General features: G+C 37.7%; 1 protein-coding gene across 1 annotated transcript; it reads left to right on the top strand.

The window, feature by feature from the left end:
• Positions 1-1,733: 1,733 nt before the first annotated feature.
• LOC146584663 (homeobox protein CDX-1-like) lies at positions 1,734-16,432 on the top strand. The gene is made up of 3 exons (XM_085324332.1): positions 1,734-2,166; positions 12,139-12,284; positions 16,178-16,432. Exons 1-3 carry the CDS (start codon positions 1,734-1,736, stop codon positions 16,430-16,432), a joined length of 834 nt encoding a protein of 277 aa, XP_085180458.1.
• Positions 16,433-18,354: the final 1,922 nt, after the last annotated feature.

Genomic DNA, 18,354 nt, shown 5'->3' with positions numbered 1-18,354 from the left:
TAACCTCACATATGCAAACACAATAAACTGCTTCGGCAAACTTCTCCATCCAATGATTTTTAAAACACCTTTCAACAGTTACAGTCATAAAACATCATTCTCCAAATACTCACAAGAAGTAAATAACAAAAAAGTGTAAGTTTTGCCACAATGCACAGTAGGAAAATCTTAACAAGTGCTCACAGAAAGTTTGGACTTTTCCATCTAGCCTTGATACTAGAGTCAAAAAAGATTCCCACAGCTACAGTCACAAACCATTGTGTGAATACAGCCTACAGACCTTTCTCTGAGCCAAAGGAAACAACAGTGTTGTCAGGTGTGCAAAGTGATTCTCTCCTCCTGAGAACCAGGAGGAGGAACCTGCAAGTTCACATGGTGTTAAAGTGCAAAAGACTCTTAAAGAAAAAATACACCCCAGAACAAAGAAAAAACTCATTATACTTTGCACCTGTTTAACAAAAATATCCTTTTAACAAGCTGGTTCATTAATAAAGGTGCAATTAACTATCACATCATTAAAGGAAAAGGAATGAAAACAGAGTAAATTCTCATTAAATGACAATGCCAAAGTATCTAGCACATTAAAAAAAGAAATCAACACTTTCACCCCTCACTCCTGATTACAAATAATCTCATAGGAATTTGTTATTTATTAATGCAGGATTTCTCCTGAAAGTTAGGAAGCTGCTTTATTTTTAAGCCAAAAGCTTCTAATTTGTTCCTATATTTATAAGAAGTAGTGCTACTTAATGTGAAAAAACACAGCAATGAGAACAGAACAATCTTTAGGAAAAACCACCACTCATTTCAATATCACAAACCAGATATAGGCATGGGGAAAGTGACAAATTTTGCATTCTCTCAATAACAGATTCTCTTTCTGTTAACATTGTAAGCTAGAATGGAGAAACTTCAATCACAGTGGCAAGCAGCCAGCTCATGAATAGGCTTGCTAACATCAACAAGACTATCCATCTGAACAAATGCTCAAAATGACTATGAGACTTCTTGTATATCCTTTGTAATGTTAAAATCAGCAGGATTACTGTGGTTTGTAAGTGCTCTCCCACATGGACTAAGGACTGAAGTCAAGAGGAGTGCTCATGTGAGCAAGTATGTAAGGGTTGCAGTTAAGGACTGTACTAGTCCTTTGATTTCAGTTAAAAAAAAAAAGAAGAAGAAAAAGAAAGAAAGAAAAGAAAAGAGTAGCACATTCTAACAAAAGACTACCAGACTAGCAGATAACCATAACCTAAGCATGAAGTTAGATTCTGCCATGTATTGCATAACTAAAGTACTACTTTTACTGCCTGAACAGTTACTGGTTAATGATRTATGCAACTCAGCTTGAAGACCATGCGATTTCAAACTATGTTTAAAGAGTATAGAACCAGGATGGTAATACATGAAGGATCTGTGAGAAAGGAAGCACTAGAACTAGCAGTAAGGTGGGGTTGCCTGTATGGTCAGCCCTTCATTTGAATGCAAATGTAATTTTGGGGCAGGCAGTTATCTGTGACATCAGGCAGGACCTTAGTAAACTGTTACCACCAGCACCTGGTAACACCATTGTTAATCATGTGTGGTAAAGGGACATCAGGGCTAGCATGAGTCATTTATAGAGCCGGTCAGGGCTAGAAAAGAGAGAGAAAGAAAGAGGAGGGGAAGAGAGATCAAACAAACACTGCAAGGAGCAGGATGTCCCAGCAAGACAAAGCCAGGCTGTGAGCATCATGTATGTGAGTTATCTTTTGGATAAAGAAACCAGCATGTATCCAGGATCTGCAAGGTGCAGCAGCAACAACTTGCCAGTGCAAAACTTTGTGTCTACTCCACCCTATTCAGATTACATGGGATATCATCATGTGCCGACCCTGGACAACCATGGACAGTCTGCGGGAACCTGGGGATCTCACTACGGCCCACAGAGGGAGGACTGGAACGCTTACGGCCCAGGACCTTCCAGCACCGTTGCTGCCGCACACATCAATGGCTCCTCTCCTGGGCAGGTCTCCTACAGCTCTGCTGATTACAGCTCCCTCCATCCTGCTGGATCTGGCGGGTTACCTCCCACAGATGCAACTAATACACAGCAAATCTCTCCCAACAGCCAAAGGCACAGCTCTTATGAATGGATGAGGAAAACGGTGCAATCCACCTCTACAGGTATGAGGGCACTGAGGTTTATGCTGAGAAGAGCTTTTATTTTTGGCCAAGTTTCCTGTTTAGAGGAAACATACCTCTTAAAAAAAAATCCTAATTGCTTTGAAGGATTCTCTTGCTAGCAGTTAAATCTATTAAATCAAATCTATTATCAGGTCATGTTTTTGATCAGATGATGATTTCTTATATTTCTTTCTTGACTTTTAATGCTGGGGCAGATGAAAAAGACATATTTGTTCAACAGTAAAGTACCTTTACTTAAGATAATATATTAAAAAAAATAGTTGTGAACTTCAAATACTGCTTTTAACAGGATTCCTACAGATTTGAATGAAGACAAATGTCTGTGGACAGAAATTATGATGAAAGCATCCTATTTCCCCAGTACTTTGCTTATTTTCCTGAAGTTTTAGAGCAGACGTGAAAGACTCAAGTAAGATGTTAAGGGGTTGGATATAAGGTTTTGTGTTAGAAGCAACCTCCCTAAACTTCCTTATTCAGAACATTGAAATGCAATTGGCAAGATCAAACAATGAAGCAAGTTAAAAACAGGAATGATTAGGAAAGACCTGCTTCACTTTGTAGTAGCAGCTTTCAGAATACACAGGAATAGAAAGATCCATTCTAATACAACCAGTTAATACCTTGTCAAGTCAATCTCCAATGCATAATAGCGCATGAGTGAAAAATGATGCTTCAACTGCATTTAAAAAGTAAAAAATAAGTCATGAAGCCTCAGGAAAAATGTCCTTTTGATTGTGGAAAGGAACAATACACAAAAAAGAAATAAAACTACTAAATATCCCTAAACCAAATGTCTGTACCTTAGATCAGATAGCAGAAAAAATGAATGGAACAAAACAGTGGAGAAGGACAGGAGAAAGAAGGGAGGAAGCTGCCTGAAAAGAACTAAGGCATGATCTGCTATAAAGGTTTTTGATCCTCTGAGGTGTTGAGCAGCTTTGACATGTACTGAGATCAGTAGGAATTAAGGATGCTCAGTATATCCCCTGAAGAGACGTTCATAGTATTTCTTTTTTTTTTTTTTTTTTTTTTTTTTTTTTTTTGGGGGGGGGGTTTTTTTTTTTTTTTTTTTTTTTTTTTTTTTTTTTTTTTTTTAGGAAGTTTCCTTTCCTTTCAGTCCTTCCTTCCTGCCATCTCTGTTCCACACATGCTTGTAAATAACAATTTTTAAAGCAAGTCCTGACTCAGTCTCTGAGAGGAAGATAATTATTTAAAACATGTGTTAGAAAAATAAAAGCAACCTGATATAAAAATCACCTGTGTTAAAATAGTGCATCTAATCTGTATGGACAAAGTCATTACTACTGTTGACTACAACTTCATGGATAGTCTACAGAAATCAACAGGACAATTAGCAGAGTAAGCTGTTACTCTGGGTGAACAAGAATTTTGCCAAATACAAGAAATAGAGTGTTTTTTTTTTAATCATATTTGTTCTTCACTGTATACTACCCAAGAAAAAACAAGAGGGCCTGATMTTGCAAAAACTTACGACTTAACTCTGAGCAGTCCTCATGAGGGCAATGAAATTACTTGCAGATTGTACGATTTAGCATATAATTTCTGATGGCAGAACACTTATTCAAAAATTCATTGCTTCTCATCGCTTCTTTACCTACCTGCCTCTTGCTCCTGCAGATCTGAAATGCAGCCTCTCAGCAAGAAAGGCCTGATCTCCTGACCTGTCTGTGTTGCCCCTTCTAATAATGGGGACACTGTGCTGTATATAATAGACAATAGGGTTCGAATCGCCTGCTTAACAAGCTTGAGGCTTGTAGCATTCCACATCCCAAGCCTGTAAGGGTCAGAGCACCCGCTGGCCGTGCTGGGAGTCTCTCCATTCTGAAGTGACTGGTCCAACAAGACACTGAGTACCTTCAACTCGAGAGGAATTGAAGAAATCGGCATGTCGTAAGGCCATATCCCCTTAAATGCCCACAGGCCAGTGTAAGGCCTTCTGAAATTAGTGGGAGCCTACCCATTCACTTCATGGGTACTGGGTCATGCTTTAGGGAAACATTCAGACTGATACTTTTCCTGTTACTTCTTGCTCCTGCCCCCCTCTCCCTTATTTTTCATATGCCAGGAATGCTTCATTCCAATAAATTTGCTTCACTGGAGTCAGTTTCTTTCTCCTCACTCCCTCCTCTTCCTCTGCTTAAAAGCAAAGACACTTTTGTTTTTCCCCCATTTTCCAAAAAAAAAAAAAAAAAAAGAAAAAAAGAAAGAAAAAAGAAATCAAAATTAGTACTAACGACAATTAACACTAACAGGTCAGATCTAGCTATGCACTTAGATGAGTTTATCTTTGAGCATGCAGTTCTTGTCAGTGACTTTAAATATGTGACTAGGCTAACTGCAAGTACAGAGGTAGTTTGCTGGATCACAATCAAAATGCTGCATAATTTCTTAGATTGAATCTATTGCTCTTTACATTCCAAAAGTGGCATATGTACATGAAGTATGACCCTTTTTCAAAAACTATTAGCATTTTCAGTAGAGGTTTTGTATAAATGGAAGCTGATGAATCCACCTATTATTTATTAACTAACCTTATTCTCTGTGAAATAGATAAGAACTACTATTCTTATTTTAAAGACGGAAAAACTGAGGCTCAGACTCACCCAAAGTAACTCTATCAGAACAGAAATTAGACAAGTTTCATTATTTGTTCTTTAACTGTTCCAAAATACTACTGAGCAATAATAATGCAATTTCACCATGGAAGCACAGACTATTAAGGCAAGTGACATTTGCAATATGATCTTGCAAGTCTGCATGAAATGTGCTGGTAATCATACCCCCTTAAAATCAGGAGAGATTCTTTCCGTAAGTTTACTTACATGAGTAGTCTGACTTGTGAGTAACATCTACAGAAACAAGGTGCAGAATCAATGACACTTCCACCTCCAGAGCTTTCACGGTTAGCTTCTCTCATTGATGCTTTCTGGCCTTGTGACCTGGCAGATGACAAAAAAATACTTCATTGAAATTTCTACCGCTGTCTCATATCCTAGAAGTCTTTCTATATTCTCTCACTTATTTGGTTTACCTGGAACAACAAAAGATTACTTCTATTTACTATTACTTTTATTATATTGTGTAACTCCACAAACAACAACAACAAATATAAGACCACATCTTCAGCTGGTGTTACATGACATTCCTGAAATCATGCTACTTGAAACCTCTGGAAGATCTCAGAATTTATTGTGAGACTACCATGCTGGTCCAGTGGTACTAGAATGCATTCCTCACAGCAAAGATCTAATTAAACTTTCATCCACCATTGTCTGGTTGGAGGATGTCTGTCTGCCTGTCTGCCCCAGCACCTTTGGAACTGGTGGGACCGACCTACGTGCAGTAAGAGTAGGATCCAAGGCCTGGTCCCTGCATTCTTGAGGGTGTTCAGGATACAGGAGAAAGCAAGTGTATTTTGGCTCATAACACTCCAAGGAGAAAACTAACTATCTAGTATTTTCATTCAAGAACACACGTGAAAAAAGACTCTAATACTGTTTCTGTTTCCCCTCTCCCCTCCCAAATTAGCAATTTGAAAGGATGAGTAAAGCCAAGGAAACTAGCAATTGTAACAGAGGATAGAAAGCCATGAGAACTAGGGATTTGAGGTGGCAAGGCTACAAATTCTACACGCACGTATGCACGTAAACAGCGTGATTACTATCAAATTCTTTGATGGGAAGTAGAAAAAAATCTATCCTAGAGCACGTCCTAAATCTTCTCCTCTTGTTTCAGTACCATTTTTGTGGAGGTATCTGAACATTTTCTCATARGAGCAGGCTTTTCTTTTTGTCTCTGTGAGAAAGCAACAAAAATTTGAGGTAAAACTGTGCCCAAAAGAATACGTCTGAATAGTTAATTGCCAGGCAGTTTCAGCAGCATTGAGAATTTACTCACAAAGCTGAACATACATCTTAAGACCTGCATTTAGGTTACCATAAAATAGGGAGGGCAGGAGTTTTGAAACAGAGGGAAGCTAATTATAAGCAGACACTTCCTGTACATGATAATTCTCCTGTCACTCTTGTACAATAAAAGATTTACTCTGAAAATATAAAGACTTTTTTTCTAATGATGACAGGTGCTGCTGGCATCATTATCAAACATACTRCAAATGCAGAGTATCTAGTCTTTGAAGAATAAAGAAGTTATACTCTCTCAATCCTAAGGAAGAGAAATGAGACATACTTGCAACATGCTGAATGCCTAAAGAACATATAACACTTGAAAAWTTTTCAGTTAATCATCTATGTTCAACCTAGCATGTCACTGGCAATGGAACTTCCCCTGATCTTGCCACTTACAAACCTGCCTACATTTTCTGCAGCTTGTGTCCTTCTGCTAAACAAAATCCACACAGGGGGTCTGTCCAATCATCATCAAAAAGTGACAGAAGATGACTCTGCTCTAGATCTGGTTACTTCTGAATAATGAAGATTAACAGAATGCAACAGAATAGTTTACACTTACAAACTAAAGAATAAAATTTGGCCAATAAGCTTTATCACAGAATAGTAGAAGACAACCATAACAGATGACTTTAGAGTTTTGAATAGTGTTCAGTAACAGAAGTGAACAGAGGGAAAATTCAAGTCACCTGACATATTTTGATTCTGTGTTTCTCTTCTCTTCTTTTTAGCATGAGTCATCTCAATATGTATAACAAGAACAAATCATCAAGACCCACCAGAAAATATAAACACAGAATTTCACCATGTTTCACAAACCTTTATGCATCCAATTTTGCAATAAGGAATAGTCCTATTCATCTCCGTAAGAATTCTGGCAGGAATGAGACATTTTTATATAGGATTGGGCCCATGTAACATTTTCCAACACAATGACAAGGATTTTTTTTTAATTTAACCTTTACAGAATGTCATGTGCAGCACAATATCCTTCTTCCAGACTCATTTAAAATTACTTTTTTTCACAACTCCAGTTAGGTCACTGAAATCAAACTAAGGTGAATTTGGCCCTTTCTATTCCTAACTGATAAAATAAGTGCATAAATATTTAAAGATAGGCCCCAAAAAACCTCTGGGTCCTGATCTCTGATGGCTTTATCATAAACTCAAAAACTATCTCTAATCTCTCCCTTAATACTGAGYTAAGGCAAAGATGCAGATCTGAACTGAGCTTATCTCCAGGCCAGAAAAACATTTCACATTTCTCACTAACTTAAGCTGCATTCCAATCATCAGGTACCGACATTAACTCCCTCTAAAGCAATATTAAATGATGTAATTGAAATCGTGATGCTCTGTAAGTAATCTGACACTATTCCATACTATGATACCTTCTAAGTCAGGTAGCTGCTGTATTTCTATAAACAACGCCAATTTACAGAAGACTACGGCATTCCTGAACAGTTAAGAGAGGAGGCACTGAAAAGGGGGCCAGGGCCAGTTCTAATGCTAATTTATTTTGCTTTGTAAACTAGTTGWGAGGTCTGATGGTGTTTTTTTTCCTTTCCTGGGTTACATTGTCTTAGGTTTTGAGGCCTATCTGTCATATTGAGGCAACAGACCCTTTTAACACTTCTCTTTGCTTTGATATGCAATCTTGTCTCTTCCTTCTCCCTCTTTTCTTCAGGAGTTATATTGCCGGAAAGGGTGATGATTTTCACAGCAAATAAAGAGGCCTTCTCCGAGGTTTATTGTCTTCAGAAGAAATGCTCTGTGAATTTTATGGCCAATAGGAAAGCTGTTCCCTTCCCCCCAACTCAAAACTTGGCTAGTCACAGAAATTGCTAAAGTGGGTGTCATAGAACCAGATTGTTAAACTGTACCTCACGATTTCTTGATTTTGCATTACTCTAGAGGCACTCTCAGTCAGTCATTATTTGTGAAATAAGTTTTTGACAAAATTCTCTGTTCTTAAATAGCTCAGCAAAATCAGGAAATCCACTCCCCCAGCACCATCCCAAAGGCAGTCATACTACAAAGGTAGCTGCTTCAAAGCAGCTGCTTCAACTACTGATAACCTCTCTGGCCACTTGCAATTCCCTGCTATAATTGTCCATGATACAGGATTTCCAATAAAACTTATACTGTATTACTGATTAAAATGATAAACTGTCATTAATAAAAGATTAACTAGGATTGTAGAAAGTTGGATGTTGATAATTTCACTCACTTATCTAAACGAGTAAAATAAACAGGATTTCACTAAAGGCCTGGACTAAAAAATTAACTTTTATCTTTGGATGATTGAATTCATTAGCTCCTAAAGAAGCCTGAGGAATGAAGAATATCCTTCCACTACTTCTGAGGTTAATTCATAAATCCTACCTCAAATTTTACTCAGGTAGTATCTCTTCTTGAAATAAAATGCACCATTGTAATAAAAAACAGTAGAAGCAGCAGCAAGATCTGGCTCCAAAGGCTCTAAAGGTCAATTCCACATGACAAGTGGAATTACAGGCTAAAGTTCTAAATTGTTTACAGACAGGTTTTGTTGCTGTTGTTTAACTTGGAAAATATATGAAAAATGTATTTTGCCTTTGAAAGGAAATGCCATATTCAGTGTAATTCCAACCCAGCATCCAACAAAGACATTAGGAAGTCCCTCACTGACAGGTAAGGGTGAGTGCCTAACTGAGTAAAACATGACATTGTCAGAACAAAAAGTATCCTCCCCGAAGGCCATGGCAGAGCTCTCACTCTCTGATGGTTCACATGCAGAGTATTACTCTGCAAAAAAATCAGATTATTAAAGGCAAGATTTACCTGATAGATCATAGAGATTTTCACTCAGACTATTTTTTACTTTTAGGAAAGAAATACTCTCTTTTTTTCTTTTCTATTTCTTAAAAACATTCTTTTCATTTCCTTAAACTAGCTGTGAAAGCTCCCAACGTGCCTTCAAAAGGAATCAGAAATTATCATCCCTGCTAAAAATAAAGACACTTATATGACAAGAAATGATTTTGTAAGAGAGAAAGTTCTGTTTTCCAAATGCACTTTATTTCTTCAGTTCAAAAAGCAAAGAGAAAACATTCCTCTCCAGAAAATAAATTTTTTTGCACTCAAAATCAGAAACAGAAAGGTATATCTTGATGTTTACCACCTTGTTTTGGCAACAGAAGACCATCTGATATTTGTCTATGGCTTCTGAATGAGAATAGAGTTCAAGATAAGATCACCTTGTTGCTCTTTTGTGTTCTCCAACTTAACAATACAAAGGACAGCTATGGAAACATTGTAAGCATTCTGTCCCATAGAGTGACCCCAAATGCACATTTAAGGAGGAGGCTAGAGCAATCAAAAGTTACAAAATATAAAGTAAGGTACTAAAGCACCACAGGTTATACGTTAAACAAACAATTTACGCTCCCAAAGAAGGAAAACAAATGTCTTGATATTTATGTGGGCTGAACCGAATAACCATTCTTCTCCAGGGACTCTAAAATTCTTACTCTACTATTATAGAATTAATATCATTTGATTTTCACTTGATTATCAAGGTAAACACAATTGGGCTAATTCTGCTTCCAATACAGTTTCACAATGGTAGAAATGCTACTGAAATTTAAGAARTCCTACAGACCTACCATGGTCAAGCACAGCCTAGCAGAATGTTCACAGCAAAGTTATCTTATTTGAGTGAAAGTATTTTTGGCTACGTAGAATGAGCAGAAACCTCAACAGAAGCAACAAATATGAACATGCATACACTTATTCTTCCTATTGAAATACTCCCAGTAAACAGGCTGAGGAGCTCAAGATAGTAGGAAAATGTCCATATCACCGTAAACTCACTATTAACGCATAGTGCTTTCCCAGGGTCAAGCAGCATGGAGCCTGGAAGCTGAAGGAACAAATTCTGATGTAGACCTTGTTCTACAAGCCTAGAAACAGCCTGTCACGCAGCACGAACCAGTTATTGTCCACAACCAGAGCTATAACAATATTTGTTTACAGCATTGCAGTGTCCAGGACTTCCAGTGCTAAATAAGCCTGTATCTTGGATCTTTACAAAAGGTATAAAAACGATCAATGCCCTAAGGTCCTATAATGTAAATGTATCATTCTGAGCCAAAAATTCTTACAATTAACACAGCACTGATTGTCAAATGCTGAAAAAGTGATACAACTCTCAAGTTATTACCACGTGGTGTAGGCATTTAGATAGGAAGTGAGAAGTAATGTTAACTTTAAACATGTTCAGCTATTAAAACAAGGAATTAAATTCTACGTCTCCCCTCACAGATGGAGGGAAAATGTTTATGAAACCAGGTCATGAATTGAGGCATAACTTAATACAGTTCTGCATCTCAAATTCTGATCTTTGGCCATTAGCAAAAATTCAAAAGCAAGGAGGGGCTGGAAGAAGGGGTTGGGAAGACGTCAAGCCTTTGATTCCACTGCTACATGATACATATTTCAGAGCTCCCCAGTGCTCTTCATTCTTTCAAAATTAATCCTAGGTGTGCAAGCCTTATGAGTCTAAGGAACCCCTTTTTTCGAAAAACTAGGCATTCACATAACCTCCTCAGAGAAAAGCAAGCATAATCCACTGTACAAAGCTGTGCTACATCTGTTAAAGGTGACAAACCACAACATGCCCCAAGTTTTATTCATGACCTGAGGTAACTTTAATCTAAAGGGACTGTTCATTAACTATACTATCATAGTGACCAGCAAGGACAAAAAGAATGACTAACTAGAGTACCCCTATACAAGATACTGCAAAATAAATAAATAAATTAAAAAAACACATTCCCTGTCCCAGACAATTTACAGTTTAAACAAATACATACATATACATATATAAATATAAATATATATATATAAGAAGAAATATCCAGATAAGCCAGGAAGCACAAGCAAAAGAGTAAGACACTGTTAGTGATCATGATGACACTGCTCTTAGCAGTTCAATGAKCTCATCTTTCTAAAATGTAGGAAGACTTTAGGGAAGGGCTCTAGTGCCTTGGTTTTAAACAGGTGTTGATTCCTGATATTCTGATTGCCTGATACGAACAAAAAGGGAAAGGCAGGTGACAAGGGCACATCAGTAGCCTTTCCTGTTCTCATGTCTTTCACTAAAGCTAAGATGGGCTGTCCTGAGAAATTATCCCATATGGATTCCATAAYATTTCAGCCACTTGAATCTGCCTTCGTTGCCTCCTGTCATTAGCAACTGCAGGTACTGCCAACTGAGCCAAGTTTGTTTCAGTCAACTGCACTGATAGCTGAGAATGAGGCAGCGATGGTACTTGCAAAAAACCAGATGCTGCAATTCTAGTATTGTTCGATGTCCTGTCTTAAACCTTATCGCTTTCTTTTTCCCATTTTACTGTCATCCAAAAATCTATGTAACTATTCTTTGTGCTATTGTCAAGTCATGGATAGATTGCACCAGACTTGAAGGAAAACAYGACCTCCAAACTGAAATAACCACAATATTATATGAATTTTTCCAGACACAAGGATTGAGGGACTTTGGAAGCTCTCAATATTTTCTATTCGGTAGAATACACTTCACAATTTCTCTCTGAAGCAGTTAGCATTATATCAGCTTTAGAAATGGAGAAACAGAACAATTTAACACTACACAGGAAGCCTGCATCAGAGTTGGGGACATAACCCGGGTTTCCTGGCTTCTAGTTCTTAACAAAACCACCTTTGATTTCCCAAATGATAACACAAGGGTAATAAAGAATCTAAGCACCAGTTCATCATCTATTTACTAAAGAGTAAACTCAAAATCTGATGGTCTGAAATTCCTGTGTTGTAAATCAAGATCGAGTCCACTTCAGTCAAGGGAGTTACTCTGGTAAGTGCACGGAGAATCAGCCTTAAAATACCCATAAACATATTTTCAAATATGTCAGATATTTTGTATTACTGAATTTAAAAATTTAAAATATTAAAAATTTTAAAAAATTCTAGTTTGAAGCTATGTGTTCTTTTCTCAAAACAGGTAAAACAAGAACAAGAGAGAAGTACCGTGTGGTTTACACAGATCATCAGAGATTAGAATTAGAGAAGGAATTTCATTACAACAGATACATTACAATCAGGAGGAAGTCTGAACTTGCTGCAAACCTAAGACTTTCTGAGAGACAGGTAGAGTATGGATCACCCGTTCAGGGTTTCCTTTGAATTTATTATTGCTGTGGAGGAGATAATGGCACTGGTTAAAAACACAGAAATGCTAATGCCTCTAATAACTGAACCATGTGACTTGATTCCACTTGCAGTGTAGGGACTCAAAGCTGAATGGCCTCATGGCTGTCTTTGCACTTATTTCTAAATATTCCTCAGTACTAGTATTGCAACAAAAGCAGTGAGCTGTGCACCAGTACAGAAAAAGTAAACACCAGTCTTCAGTACAGTCCTGTTCTCTGAAACAGGAGTCCAAAAATTCCCCCGAAATACTGGCTGGAGTTCTCTCTACTTTACTGGGGCACTGGTAGCACAGAGAAATTTTTGCAAAAATTTTTAAGCAGAAGTCCTGATTCTGCTGAAGTCAACAGGAATTCTATAACCAGTTGCAAGAGGCCAGTCTTAGCAAAGATGCAGCCACTGAATATAGGTGATGAATTCAAGTATACTCAGGACACCAAAGGTATTCATTTCTTTGATTGCCTTTTACCTTTTGTTAAAGATTTCCTGCACACTTAATATTCCTTTCTCCCTCCTCTTCCCCTCCACCAATACCACTTCTTTACCCATGGCCTAAATCAAGACCACTATCCCTTCTAGCCAAGAGATAAATACAAATTGCTCGGGATCCCATCAGTGCCACATTCCTCCATTATGTAATTACAAGGCGCGTATATTGTTACGGCTGTACTTAGAGACTCTACCAACTCCTACCAAAGAGGAGCAGGTACATACATATCCTCCAGCTCTAYAGCACTTCCACGATCAGCTGGCTCATGCAAACAGCTAAGATACCAAGCCAGATCTCCCATAAAGAGACTCACAACATCRGCTGAGCACACGTGCTGTTCTGTTTTATTTGTAAGCTTAACACAGTATACTGAAATAAGCAATTAAACATAAAATTAAAAGTGCTATTGAAGGATCTCCATTAACAGATTTCAGGGGATAACACGCTCATTAGTTTTCTGTTTGCAAATTGTACACTATCATAGTGCTGTTTCTTCAGTAAATTACTATTCAAAATTATGCATTGAAGATTATGCCTGATTCACCATTGCTTGTGGGATCTAACGCACAGGGATAGCCTAAAATACACCTAGCTATTCATCCAACGTGCACTTGCCAAGACAYATGCTGAAAGAGCTTACAGAATTGGAGAAGCAAACAGACGTTTTGCAAACATTTCTCAATCTGCAGCTCAGTGTAAGTATTTAATTATTGAAAACTAAAATTATTACAATTGGGCATAAAAATCAGACTACTTGTATTTTCCCTGACTGTAAAATTCTTAAAAACTTGACTTCATTATGCTAAATTTAAAAATTAAGATCCTGTTTCTGTAAATGAACAATATTTACTTGAAACTTCCTRGTTCAGTGATAATTCCTGAAAAACCTTTTGTTAGTATATTTTTTTTTTACATTTATCATAGGAATTACAGCTACATTTCTTGTAATGTTTGCTCTGCTCCATCATCAATATATGTCATGAACAATATTAATTCCAATGCACAAAGCCTAAAATTCACTGAAGTCTCTCTTGAAAATGTAAGATAAAGAGGGAAATAACTGATAAATATTCCTTCTACCAATCTTTTGTACAAATTTATATAACCCCACCACATTAATGTGACAACACCACTGACTGAACGTACACTATCCTGGCCCTAGATGTACTGTGCTCTACCTAGAACCTGAATGACTTTCTGGGAAAGCTTTTTTTACAGGCTATGCCAAAATCCCATCCAGGACATTGGAAGGAATATCTCACTCAGGACAAAAGGACAAAGAACGATTGTTTAGACAAGGAAGGAAAGACCTAACATCTCATCAAAAACAGAGCAGTAAAATGAAAGATTGCTGATATAGAAAGACAGAAATAAAGGAGATGATGAGGACAAGGAAGAAGAGAGAAGATTAGACTTGAGGGGAAGGGTTACTTACAAGACAACTCAACCATTGAAAAAAGTAGTGAAAGAGAAGATACCATCAAGCAAAAAAACACAGTCAGAATAAATCAGACAGACATAGTTGATCACGTTAGCTCTTATTCTATCATTTTCAGATTCGTATTTAATTGTAAGTATTGGATAATAGGCATATGAATGTCAAGTGCCTACTAAAACTTCTCTCTGGATCACCACTATAGAACTGCATCTCTACTTAAAAAAAAAAAAGAAAAAAAAAAAGAAAGAAAGGAAAAAAAGAAGAAAAGAAAGAAAGAAAACTTACATTCAAAGGCAGATAAAAACATTGAACCTAGAGGGTAATTCTGCATTTGCATTGCTTTGAGTTTTATGGATGTTTTATGTTTTCATGAATTTTAGCAAACACACTGGCGAGGCTAGATTATCTCAGGACAATTAGAACACTMCAAGTTTGGGAATATTTGAGACTGCTTTAATGGAAAGGAGCTTGCCACCGAAATGATATTCCATAAACTAAGGCAACAGAAAGAATAGCCAAACGTTCAAGATGATAGCCTAGGACTTAAGAAACCTAGGTTCAAGTTCCAATAAGCTTGCTTTGTACTTAAATTCCTCAACTGTAAAATGGGAACAATAATGCCTCAATGATAAATACAGAGACTGCCAAACTCCTTAAGATATTTTGTGGTAACATTGTGGGTTTACTACTACATTTCTTTCAAACCACAACGTAATACCCACAGATAATATCACTTTTTATTGTTTTATGTTCTTTATGATCATCATACTCTTTTTCTTTCCTACACTTCTAGCAAAGGATAACAAATCACTATTTCTCAGTAAATTACAGATTTTTTTCTTTAGGTTATACAAAACGGTGACAGAAGTCCTTCATTTGTCACCTGAATACCAAAGGGAAAACAGCAGAACATGTCTGAATGTAATAGCTTGGCTCTTTACACAGACAAGATGTAATATAGAGCCACTTCCAAGGATAAACAAGGAGAAAGGTGGAATTCACTGGTTTAAATCCAACATTGTGGATTCATCCTGCCATCTTGCATGTCATCTGCCATARAGCATTTACCCTTTCATGCCTTATCAAATTCAGTTTAATTCTGCTGTACTTTCAGCAGAACATTGCTCATCAACTTCATCTCATATCCTAGCTTGTTCCATCCTACTCAAAAACTGTACACTCTTCAATAGTTGCTCCATTTCTTCCCAAGGATGATTGCATTTCTATGGTACAGCAATGACGATGGTATATAGCAGTGCACTGTTTGGGAAGCATCATAATCAGCAGATTCTTGCTCCATTTACAAATGCAATAAAACCACTTGGCTATCAAGGCAACACTTACATAATTCTTTGAAGTTGTKTGTGTACCAACAGTAGCACACATGCACAATGAAGTATGGGATGCGTTGACAAAGGGTGCAATTCTGCTCAGAACTGCATTCCCACTGTTTTAGGCTTACACTTTGGACCAAACCAATTAACATGCAGCCTTTGAAACAGGAAAGCCTCTGTTCCTCAGTCCATTGGCAAATGACAGATTTAGACTTACTCTGACCTAGAGCATACAGTTTTCAATGTAAAGAGACTCTCAGAGTATTTTGGCTACCAAAGTCAGGCATGAGATTCTATTAGATTTTGTACCCAAAATCAAATTTTATTCCATAAAATATACTTCCTAAAAATAACACTGAAAAACTCTTCATCAAACTATCAATAAATATTTGATTCCTAGGTTTTCTGTGTGAAAAAACAAGCAAACAGCTCTGTTGTCTTAGCTGGCTATTGCCTTTCTCAGTGGTCCTCCTGCAACTGATTTTTCTCTTATGCCCCATAATTTATTACATAAAGGGCCACACTGCATCGTATTAGTAATTGAAAAAATGTTTCCTCTGCTCCTCTGCAGGTGAAAATCTGGTTCCAGAATCGCAGAGCCAAAGAAAGAAAATTAATGAAGAAGAAAATGACTCATTTTGATGGCAGCAACCTTGGCTCTATGCAGAGTGACTCTAGCTCAGTGAGCCCCATGCCAGTTCCAGACCAACAGACTCATTCAGAAATGCCCAGTTCTTTATTCCCCCCACCACCTCCTCCACCTCCGCTTCCAATGAGCGCTTTGCAACACAGTGGGAACCTGCAGCAGGTAGTGGCCTCCCAGTGAGGCTGCCTAATGCGCTGTTGCATAACGAACACTATAACCCAACAGTAAATGGAGCACTACAGTACAAAAGAGATACAGCTGCAGCTGTTTTGCAAGAGTCCCCACCACCATACAGCTCTGCGCAGAAAAGCTTCGAGTACAGTAAACCAAGAAACGCTTGCCAGGTCTGCAGGCCAATGCAAGCATTTCCCTGGGCTATGGAACTGTTGCATGCAAGGAGCCCTCGTTGCAGAGAGACTCTGCAAGGGGATGCCATGCTAAGCCTGTGCCACAAAGCAAGCAAGCACTCCTCCAACCATGCAGCAGGTGGGTAGGCACTGCGAGGGAGGAGAGCTGAGGAGCAGATACGGCCACTTGTTATGCTACACCGCAGACAAAAAAAGCACAAAATGGGCCACGGGCAATACAACACCTCTGAGGCAGTAATGGCAGCAGTATGCAAATACTCCGTCCCTTGCCCCTAGGTAAAGAGTTTGTTCCTTCTCCTTCGATTTCCAAACAGGTTCCATGTACTAATCTCGCTTTCATGGACATTGCACATGGATCTTGACAAACAAAAACCTGGTTTATGTTTTGGCCCACCTGATGGAAAGTTTGGGTCATGATGGTTGCACCCACTACATTTTAACGACATAGGTCAAGGATGAGCTTTTTGGAACTTTTTGGCTTTGACAGGTATGACCTCCAATGCTACATACCACAATACGTACCCTTCGATCTTACCATAAATATTTCCAGAGGAAAACATTTTGGAATTGTGAAACCTGGCTTAAGTTCAAGTAGAAAAAAATCTTGTCAAACTCATTTTGTATCCTAAAGAAATGGCAAAGGAGGGAAAGTCCTTAAAAAAAGATGTAGGTATTTAAAAGAGTAATTGCATTTCATGAGACAGCATAAGCCATGGATAAAGATGCAGTAATTGTATTCAAGTAATTTTAAATTTGATCTAGTTTTCAGGCCTATTGAGATACTGAAAATCTAAAAAGCCAAATTAATAGAAGGCAAAGCAAACCAATATTTTACTTAAACATAACCTCTGGCCAATTTTTAGGTGGGCACCTAACAGTAATCTCCTAAATCTGCATTTGAGCATCTAAATATGAAAGTTCAATTACAGAAGTACTGATCCCTCCCACAGTAAGCAGAGTTTGGTAGGTAATCAATACATAAGAATAATCAGGACACTTGCTTCTTCAGTATTAGAAACTTGGGATCCTGATCCTCACTAATTTTCATCAAGGTGTTCTCCTAAACGCCTCCATCACTGTTGCAAATAACACTTAGGAACATTGAGTCATTCACGCACTACATTCTTGGGGGGGGGCTCTTAATTATAACAAATAGTACTATTAGATCATCAGAATGTGAGTAATGTAAAATTACTTTGTATATAAAGAACATTAAAATAAATGACTTCTTCATTAATCATTTTCCAGTGTTACACCAGCTACTGTAGCTGGCAGATATGCAGAAAGATTTTCACAATCAGTCTGTTATTGAATTGTATTGTAAAGGTTAAACACAGAATGAAGGTTAAAAAAATGCTTACACACTGTAGAGAAGAATGGTAAAACAAGGAATTGGGAGTTTTCATTGTTTCTTAGTTTTATTCATCATTTCGTGATTGCAAGAAGGACAACATAAGATAAGAGTAAGGTYCCAAACTAATAGCCATCTACACTGTAAAAATCCCACTCTTTCCTTTTACAATGCTGCTGGCATGAAATCTTCCTCCTAGTTTTATATGTGGCTCTTCTATAACCATGTACAGGCAAGATGAAGAAACTCTTCTGCAATTTAAAGTTCATTTCAACAGAAAGACTCCCACTGATTTCAATGTGTTATGGAAGGTGGCACATGAACAGCACTTGGGAACAAAACTGACTTAGCATCACATTGATAAGCATGGCAACCAAACCAAA

This window comes from Rhea americana, unplaced genomic scaffold (assembly GCF_003343005.1).
Source record: "Rhea americana isolate MKP2758 unplaced genomic scaffold, rheAme1 scaffold_90, whole genome shotgun sequence".
Lineage (NCBI taxonomy): Eukaryota > Metazoa > Chordata > Aves > Rheiformes > Rheidae > Rhea > Rhea americana.
This window is presented reverse-complemented; position numbering and strand designations above follow the sequence as displayed.

What these genes read in the sequence shown, in the direction of transcription:
- LOC146584663 (XM_085324332.1), top strand. Translation starts at nt 1,734, where the DNA reads ATGTATGTGAGTTATCTTTTGGATAAAGAAACCAGCATGTATCCAGGA. An exon ending in GGTGCAATCCACCTCTACAG is followed by an intron (nt 2,167 to 12,138) that starts GTATGAGGGCAC and finishes TTCTCAAAACAG; the next exon opens with GTAAAACAAGAACAAGAGAG. An exon ending in TAAGACTTTCTGAGAGACAG is followed by an intron (nt 12,285 to 16,177) that starts GTAGAGTATGGA and finishes GCTCCTCTGCAG; the next exon opens with GTGAAAATCTGGTTCCAGAA.